Here is a 10,115-nt window from a genome sequence, read left to right on the forward strand (position 1 = left end):
ATAGTATATATTGCCAGTCGTAGAATTGGCAAAGTATTAAATGAAAGAGAAAATAATCAAATCAGTTATTTCTGTTTGCGTTTCTGAGCTGTTTCGACTCCCTCCTGTGGGTTTAGGTTAGGTTAGTAATATTAAAAAGCTGAACCAGAACCTAATTTATTTGCGTTTCCGAACGAGGTCGGAAATATAAAAGAAAAAACCTCTAATTATCTACTTATTCTTACAAGATCCACTATTGGGACGTACATAAAATATTCTAATTAACACACAAGCACTTCTTATTATCACATTGCTTTGTGCACCTTTCACAATTTCCTGGAATTGGAACACGTTCGACATTGTATAAAAAGCCTAGACCAAGTATATAATATCATCATCGTCATCAGATCATTTCATACATTGACTGACTGTTTTAGGCATTGTATAGAATATCGAAGTATTGAATAGACTAGCGGATTACATACATTGGCGATAAGAAATATAATAATATTGCGCTTGTACTGTACATTCTCCGCTCTAAACTAAAAAAAGCGGGTTGACGCTTGTAGAGTAGGTACGTATGCTTAATATACAGGTCTAAATGGTGAGTAAAAAAGTTTAAAAAGATCGATTGCCATCATTCATCATTACAATAAATGTAAAAGCTTTCTTATCCTGTTGGAACAGTCCACAAGACAGTTGTTTATTAGATGTTGCAGTAAAAACAACAGAAAAATACCTTATCAAACAAACACGTATAATGAAATTCATTGTAAATATGCAACGAAATCCGAAACCTGTTTGATATGCAACGGGTCTCATTCGCTCGGTATCGCTCTAGCAATAATCTTGTCTGCAACATTTTAAATAATACATTTTAGTGTAAATTCAACAATATCTGCAAAGTACAATACTACCAAATCAAGTAAGTACATACATAGAAAGTTTACAGAAGAACCTCTCCTCTCTCTCAATCTTTACCTACTTCTTATATAACTACCAATACATGACCTAATAAAGTCGTCTAGACATGTCGCCAGGCCACACCACGCCACGCCGCGTCTACTTACGATTTTTCTACGCTGTCGATGAATTTGATCGGCGTAAAATCCGCGTGGAGAAAATTAGTTAATTACTGTGTTTCTATGTACATACATCCTATTCATGCTAGATTTAAATTAACAGCGTTTATTTTTATGTGAATTGTTTTTTTACAAACATTGCTAAAGTAAGTATTTTTCTGCCCCATCACCCGTCTCAGGTCGAAAAACCATCGCCACCGGCGATTTTACGTTCGAAGGACATTTCTAGTGTAAACTTGAATTATAATCTCCCCTTGCTGATACACACATAGGTTGTTAACAACATGCGGTAAAAGCTTGACCTACATGCGCAAATTAGGTATACAAGCGCTTTGATCTTTAATCATAACTTACTATCTATATCAGTTTAGAAATTAAAGTAGTTTCTTTCATAATGTGTAAATAATATAAGAGCAATGTATGCCTATTAATTTTAAAGAAGAGCGGCGTTTCCTGACACAAGCCCTATCAATCCTAAAAAGAAACATCAGCCCCTGAATTATGCCATGTAAAATGAACAAATAAAACATTTCATTCATTTCACATGTCATTCAAACATTTCATTCATCTTACTCAGTATTTCCTGTGTGAGAATTAGCTGCATACGACAAACTAACTATTTCTTTATTAATTTATTTTCATAATGCACATCAACAGCATGTGTATTAATTAATACATTCAAACAATTTAAAACTAAAGAGAACAAACTCCGGTGCACAGGCCAATTACAGATGTATACAACATTCAATGACTACACCTACATGGCAATTAAAGTACGAGTATAATGAATATTGAAAGTAAAAAAAAAGAAATTCAATTAAATTTAATTTAAATCATCATAACCAAAATAAATAATTAAAAGAATAACAATCACACAATTAATCGTGTACGGTCGCAGATATGTATTTTAATATGACAAATTTGTAGTTTGCAAAGGAATCAAAAAATATGTCCAGATTAGGTACAGCGTTGAGTTCATTACAAGTGCAGCAAACATGAGACACAGGGGCATCTTTGACAACATTGGTTCAAAGCGGTGGATGGAACAACCGAGTGATGGGCTTCCGGGGTAAGTTATAAGGAACCGAAAGTGAAATACGAGGAAGCAACTCCTCGCACTTTAAGGTACCGTTGACACATTTGTCTAAAAATAGTGCATCATGCAACCTACGGCAATCTCGCACTGCTTAGAAAACCCCAGACGCTGGTCATACGGACACCTATATAAGGGAAATATCCCGCGAAAGAAAGGCGAGGTGTCTTGTGAAAATTCGTTGTACAGTCTCTAAGTGTTGAGAGTGCACCGTATACCCGGAGTTCCAAACTACAGAAGAATATTGAAGTTGACCGCGAACCAGTGTATTAAATAAAATTATTTTGGTTTTGCTACCAAACGATCGTGAATTTCTTTTGACAAAACCTAACATTTAAGCTGCCTTCTTAGTAACATAGTTGAAATGTGGTGTAAATTTCAGTTTACTATCAATGATGATACACAAATCTTATACTTCACATAATTCTTCTCAAAGTTGATCACTGACTTAGTATTTCGTGGGAATAGAATTTACCTTCCTAGAATAGCGAACGTATGAACACTTTCGAATGAACACATTCCGTCAGACCTAGACCACATTTCAATCCTGTCCAAGTCTTCCTGGTTCGATGCTATGTCCAAGGATTCCACCCTTTTATAAATTTTTAAATCATCGGCAAAGAGAGCATACCTGCAGTGCTGTACACAAGGGACGATATCATTTATATATGAAATGAAAAGTAGTGGTCCCCGATTAGAACCCAGCGATACATCCGATTGTGTGAGATATGCATTAAACTCAAAACCTCTTATGACGATAGACTGATATCTTTCCGATAAATATGAATGAATGAATTGCCAGTAATATAGAAATTATTAACAAAGACATGAGTTGGACTCCAATTACTCCGTTTGAGATACGAAAGATTCTCAGGAAGATGGAGAGAAAAAAATCATCTGGTTATGATGAAATGCCCATTACAGTAATTCAAGATAATGTAGACATCCTGGCAGAACCACTGTCTATGTTTTACAATGAATGCTATAATCAGGGAGTTTTCCCAGAACAACTGAAAATAGCAAAGATTGTTCCTATATATAAAAAAGGCAAACGAACAGATCCAATGAACTACAGACCTATATCTTTGTTACCAGTTTTAGCGAAGATCCTTGAGAAGCTCATGAAGGTTCGTTTACTGAATCATCTTGAAAGGAATAATATTTTAAACGTAAGACAATTCGGTTATCAAAGAAATAGAGGTACGAAGGACGCAGTGCACACACTTATTGATGACATTATAGTATCCCTAAACGAGAAAAAGAAAGTTTCTGGTCTTTTTCTTGATCTGAGTTCCGCTTTCGATACAATAGATCACGTAGCTCTGGCGAAAAAATTAGAACTATATGGTGTACGGGGTAAAACATTGCAACTGTTTCAGTCTTATCTTAATAACAGATACCAGTTTGTGGAGGTCAATAGTGTTGAGTCTGAGGAGTTAGTGCAGTGCAAATCAAGGGCAATTAAAATTAAAAGTCGCGTACCACAGGGCTCTATTTCGGGTCCAATTCTATTTATTATTTTTACCAATGACCTAATTAAATTTATTGAAGACAAGTTCTCAAATGTAAAATTAGTAGTTTTTGCAGACGATACCAACGCTGTCATAACAGCTGAAAATTTAGTAAGCCTTGAGCTCAAAACTAATGAGGTCCTTTCAACATTCGATTTTTGGTTCAAAAATAACAATCTTGTCATTAACACGAGTAAAACAAACGTATTATTGTTCCGAACAACTGCTAGAAACCACGACCATATGGACATTATGATGACAAATAAAATTATACCATTGGTAGAATCTGTAAAGTTTTTGGGAATTTACATTGACTCTTATTTAAATTGGCAGCCTGAACTTAGTAAATTAGAAAATAAAATAAGTTCAGCTTGCTATGCTCTTCGATCCTTGCGGGATGAAGCCTCTGTCGCCGACTTAAAAATGGTTTATCATGCTATAGTCGAGTCGCATTTAAGATATAGCATCAGGTTTTGGGGTAACAGCTATGACTATAATGTAAAGAAAGCCTTCACTCTTCAGAAAAGAGCAATAAGAACCATAGCTAGAATTCCACATTGGGAGTCGTGTAGACCTTATTTTAGACAGCTATCTATATTAACAGTTCCTTGTCTCTATATTTTGGAGTTGTTAACAGGCGTGACTGAATGTTCGTCTGAATTTAACAAGGAGATCGAGTCAGACAGGCTTGTTACTAGGAGAAAGGATAGACGTGGTGTAATAGCTCCAAAGTTAAATATTATAAAGCATAGCCCTAGATACCAAACAACAAAAATATATAATAGTCTCCCTAGTGAACTTAAAATGGTACAAGATCACGTATCTTTCAAAAAGCGTTTGAAACGTTTCTTATTGGAAAAATCATTTTATTGTATTGATGAATTTGTTGTGACATTAAATTAAATTGTATTTAACGAAGATAAGGATTCATAATTTGACATTGTTATTGATTATTATTATTTGACATTATTGTATTATTGTTATTATTTTGCATTTAATTTGTATTGAACCATGCCGATGACATTTAATTTGACATCGTTATTGTTATTGTATTATTATAATTATTTTGTACTAATGACTAGTTAATATATTAATTTATTTTCGTTTGGTTATTTGGATATGATGTTAGATTTTAATTGTAATTGTATTTTCTTTTTTCCAACACAAAGAATATTGTTAAGGAAATTAAATAAATAAAAATAAAAAAAGAAGCCATTCCAACAGACATCAGTTTAAGCCAAAAGCTTCAAGTTTTCGCATAAGTAGACAATGATTAACTTTGTCAAACGCGCTACTGAAATCTGTATACACAGTATCCACTTGGTTGCCATAATCAATATGATGGGAGTATATATGTACCTATAAGTAATAAGTAATAAATATTGCGCACAAATATCTTATAACGGTAAGGGCATCGAAATTAAAAAGCACTTAACTTTAAACTAAACATTCCCTAAAATTTATTTCAGACGGATAAAATGTTAAGAAGGGTGGTTGTTATAACTGGTTGCGATAGCGGCCTAGGCTGGGCCGTTGCTGCACGATCAGCCCGTGAAGGTTTAGTTACAGTAGCTGGTATGTATGGAGGAACAGAGTCCCGCGCAGCAAAAGCGCTAAATGGTTTGAGTGCTCATACGCATGGACTGGATGTCACTAAACCCGAAAGTGTTACAGAATTTAAGGACTATATTGATACTCTGGTGAAGGATAACCCTGGGTACAGTAAGTATTAGGCGTCTACAATAGCCTGATTATTTATTTTTGAAGTAAGAATGGCCACTCGTTATTTAGAAGTTTACATAATAAATAGGTACTTTCACGTTTCAGAACTTCATGCTGTAGTCAATAATGCTGGGATAATGACTATAGGCGACTACGAATGGCAAACTCAATCGATAATTGAAAACACGATAAACGTGAACCTACTAGGAGCCATGAGAGTAGCCTCCGCATTTCTGCCAGAGCTTAGAAGAATTGCTATCGATGTAAGTAACTAACTTACTCCTCCATATTATATTAGGCAACCTCTTTAATAACGAGGTAGGTACCTAAAAAAGCATCTTTTCTCCAACGATAAATACTTACCAACTGCCTCTGTGGCCGAACGGTTACCATGCTGGTCTACCACGCAGAGGTTCCTGGTTGGGTGAAATATTTTTAAGGCCTACATTTATTTATCTCGTGAATTTGGGTGTAATTTGTGGTTATCTACGTGTGTGTTCATGGCACCCACGACTCAGGATTCCCTAGTGCGGGGCTATGAATGTATGCGTTAAAAAATCCTTATGAAAACCGTGCATCATCGAGCAATCATCTACTAAGATCAGATATTATAAAGTTTGATATATATACGAATATTTTCACAGAAGCAAGATAAATTGCGTCCTCGAATAATAAACATAGCAAGCCACTGTGGCCTGCAACCGTTACCTGGCTTTGGGCCCTATAGCGCGAGCAAGGCTGCTGTTCTGGCTTGGACTAAGGCATTACGGCTTGAACATTATCATCATGGGTTGACTGCTGTCGCTTTTGTACCGGGTACGTATTCATATGCATTAGTTCGAAATGCACTCTATTGCTACTAATATATAGTTTTACAGTGTATATATAACACGCAGCTAAACAATTTCCTACTAGTCAAATATATTTAAAAATAACAGGGAAACAATATTTTAATGTTTTTGAATAAGAATTGTTTTGCCAGACCTAACTATCAAAAATATTGACTCATTTTGAGTTAAATAGATATCTTTTAATTTTATTGTTTTTCATCATATTATTTTGAGTTACAACACTATTGTAACAGTAGTGCGATATGTTCGATCTTTTAGCGGATCACTCTGATCACTCACGATACTTCCATATTATGGAATTTAAAAGTGTCAAATTATACAATTAGCTTTTATTCTTTCCTGCTGACGAGTAATGTGTTTAAAGTTAAATGCATCATTGATAAACTTACGACACTAAAATTTCTTTCTAAGAAAAGTAACACCTACAAAGTAAAAATACATAACAAAAAACTTATGAGCATTCAAAATTACTAATTCATTAATATTTTAATATCAACTAGTGCACTCATAAATAATCACAACATACCGAAAAACAGATTAAACCTACAAAATAACCATGTAATGGACACTACGTCACGGAACAATTAGGATGAATGATTGAGAGACTCATTCAACCGTTGATCCGTTAACTCGTTAATATAAATTAAATTATATATAAAATAAATTGCTTGACTTTTTGATTCGATCGAACGAAGATTCTATCGAATAATAATATTGGAAATGAAACTATTTTTTCGGATTTAAATCGCTTATATTTGTTTTTTCAATTAAACCGACGTTTGGGGCCCTTTGCAGGTCCCATAGTCACGGTTGAGTCAACCGTGATCACTATGTGTAACAATCGCGAAAACCTAAGAACTCGATATGAGTAATAATATTGTCAGTTCCAAAATGAGTGTTATGTGAATTATTGAATAATCTCTGAAATTATACCGATAAAGTTGAATATTGCGCGCATGACCTGTGAAACTCTAAAATGATCGGGTTATCTAAAGCTTGTAACCCGGGTTATCGGGTCACAGGGTCTGGTCGAATCATTTTGATTCTATCGATCACGATCGACACACGTCTAATAGGTATCCGATAATGTCATTGTAAACATCATTTTGAGCAGATAATTGATTAATTAGTATGTTTTTTCTTGCAGGTGGCTTTGTGACTAACAGTAATCTGCTCAGCTCTCAAAAACAACAAAGTTTAGCAATGCTAGAGAACCTTGATGAAGAGCAAAAAAAGTTTTATGGAAGAAGATTAAAAACGCTTACAGACTACTTAGCATTGGTTTCACAAAACACCAGCAAGAAAAAACATACTAATTAATCAATTATCTGCTCAAAATGATGTTTACAATGACATTATCGGATACCTATTAGACGTGTGTCGATCGTGATCGATAGAATCAAAATGATTCGACCAGACCCTGTGACCCGATAACCCGGGTTACAAGCTTTAGATAACCCGATCATTTTAGAGTTTCACAGGTCATGCGCGCAATATTCAAGCTGAGCAGATTACTGTTAGTCACAAAGCCACCTGCTACGACTCCTTAAAAGATGAAAGTATAATAGAAACCTATATGAAAGCTTTATTGGATGAAAATCCAAAGGAACTGTATAAAGTTGAGTCAGGGAGATATAATCTTTATTACAACTTGTTAAAGATCCCAATGCCTGAAAGTTTTCAACAGTGGTTAATTAACAAATTTCTTAGTTTTCCAAAAAAGCAATAAGTAATATTAAAAGGATCAATTCAGAAATAGAGAGATACTCAATATTCCTGGAAATTGAAAGTTTATGTCAGGTGTTTTACTTAATCAAAAATATTGGAGGTTGCTTCACTGCCTTCATTAATTTTCCCTGTATTTTGTATCGCCATGAATGTGAAAGTTCTATTAGTTATGTATATCTGTTAAAATAAGGATGTAATAAATCATTAATAAAAATTGAGTATACAAAATAAGCAATCTCAGTACAGAGTACCTACTAAAAAAACCAACTTCAAAAGTTCGTGGAATGTAGAATTACATCTATTTGCCAAGTTTTATTGAAATCGATTACCGGAAAGTGCATGAAAACGGTTTCATCCCCTAGTTTGCGATCTTTAGAGATGGAATATTTTCTTAAAATTTAATTGGGACCACTACCGAGGGTAGAGGGTTCCTGGCAGACGAGAAAGCGCCGAGGCCGCGAATACTAGTGCGATTGGCTCGTAGACAAACACGGGACGCGCTTCTCGAAGCTGCAAGGGTTCGTCGTCACCTCTCCACTGAGGACATGGGCTTGCCCGGCGCTACGAGTATCTTTTTCGTCAATGAGCGCCTTACTAGATATAATCGCCAGTTATTCCAGAGGGCGCGGGAAGTGGCAAGTCGAATGAATTGGACGTACGTATGGACACGCGGCGGTAGAGTCTTCGCTCGGAGGGAGCATGGAAAGGAACGTCACCGGATTCACACGGACAGCGATATAGACAAGGTTTTTGGAGCCTCTCGCGTTGGCATCCCCATCTGAGTGTGTACATTGTCATTGTAAGCTTTGTCTCTGCATTCTCCTTTCTCGTTCTCTGTTGCGGAGAGGTAATTTCATCATGGAACTAGATTATTATATTAGTGATAATTGCTCTGTACTATTCCTGTGCTTTGACTTCTGGTTGCACACATATTTTTATACATATTTTTTGTTACGGTTTTTGTTACGGTTTAAAGATTATATTTGTTTTAAATTTTAAGAGGATAAGTAATTATCATAATCAAGCTGGTATTATACTTTTAGGCTTGCTTATTTGTGATGTATTGTGTGTTGTGTTATTTATTGCTTACTTTGATTAGTCTAATTGTTCGATTGCTTAATGTTCTTTGTCTAGCAGAATTAAATTTTTTGATTTCCAATACTCTATCTTCAAATTGTACTAGCTATAAAAATATCAATTCAAATTATTTTATGTTATCTATTTTAGGAATATTATCCATTACTGACAAGCGTCATTTAACATTACTTAAAAGATATTTGTTGAATTGCAAGTACATCCAGATTCTTTTTTCATTCGTTATACAATTTATTAAGGCCAAACACGTATCGTTAGGATTATTGAATGCCGGTTCTCTGCACACGAGGCATGATGAATTTTTGGTGGCACTGGAGCGGCACGCAGTAGATATTCTGGCAATTAATGAAACCTGGTTGAGAGGAGGGGAGGATGCACTCGTGCCCTCTCCTCGTGGTTACCGCCTGCGCCATATACTACGACCCAAATGGCGTTTCTCGCGTGGTGGAGGGGTAGGGTTTTATCTTCCACGCGGAATATGTGCAAGGCCGATACACCATCCCCATACACCACCTGTTGAACAAATGTGGCTCGAGTTTACAGTTAATGGCCAAAAACTAGCAATTGGTACCGCATATCGCCCACAGTGGGTCGGTTTGGATATGTTTATTGACGCATTGACAGAGTCCATAAATTCATTTTCGTCATCTGATAATGTCATCCTCTTGGGAGATTTTAAGGTGGATCTAATCGTACTTACAAAAAAGTTTTTGAATTCCTTCAGTACATGGATCTCCAGCAGTATGTTACCCAGGCTACACATTTCACTGAACACTCAGGGACACTTATAGATTTGGTCTGTAGTAGTCTGAAAATATCTAACGTAATTGTCGATTATGTGGCCAACCTTAGCCACCATGCTTTTATAACATGTGATTTACATGTCAAGAAATCGAAACCATTACCCAAAAGTATTACGTTCAGGCCGATCAGAGACATAGATTTAGACTGTTTCAATCGTGATGTACAGGCCGTGGCATGAGAGCGTCTCATGTGCGAAAACGTGAACGATTCTGTAAATTCATTTAATGCATATGTACAACACTTATTTAAC

At 35.6% G+C, this 10,115-nt stretch overlaps 1 protein-coding gene across 1 annotated transcript; it reads left to right on the top strand.

The window, feature by feature from the left end:
* The first annotated feature begins 669 nt into the window (after positions 1–669).
* LOC113225789 (D-beta-hydroxybutyrate dehydrogenase, mitochondrial-like) lies at positions 670–8,251 on the top strand. The gene is made up of 6 exons (XM_026458193.1): positions 670–904; positions 5,135–5,387; positions 5,493–5,650; positions 6,032–6,203; positions 7,386–7,535; positions 7,774–8,251. The coding sequence occupies exons 2-6, from the start codon at positions 5,144–5,146 to the stop codon at positions 7,965–7,967; spliced, it is 918 nt and encodes a 305-aa protein (XP_026313978.1). The 5' UTR covers positions 670–904; positions 5,135–5,143; the 3' UTR covers positions 7,968–8,251.
* Positions 8,252–10,115: the final 1,864 nt, after the last annotated feature.

The sequence above is a fragment of the Hyposmocoma kahamanoa genome, unplaced genomic scaffold, assembly GCF_003589595.1.
Source record: "Hyposmocoma kahamanoa isolate Upper Pololo Valley unplaced genomic scaffold, ASM358959v1 174290, whole genome shotgun sequence".
NCBI classification, from domain to species: Eukaryota; Metazoa; Arthropoda; class Insecta; order Lepidoptera; family Cosmopterigidae; genus Hyposmocoma; species Hyposmocoma kahamanoa.

What these genes read in the sequence shown, in the direction of transcription:
- LOC113225789 (XM_026458193.1), top strand. Translation starts at nt 5,144, where the DNA reads ATGTTAAGAAGGGTGGTTGTTATAACTGGTTGCGATAGCGGCCTAGGC. An exon ending in TGCTGTCGCTTTTGTACCGG is followed by an intron (nt 6,204 to 7,385) that starts GTACGTATTCAT and finishes TTTTTCTTGCAG; the next exon opens with GTGGCTTTGTGACTAACAGT. An exon ending in ATTGGTTTCACAAAACACCA is followed by an intron (nt 7,536 to 7,773) that starts GCAAGAAAAAAC and finishes ACAAAGCCACCT; the next exon opens with GCTACGACTCCTTAAAAGAT.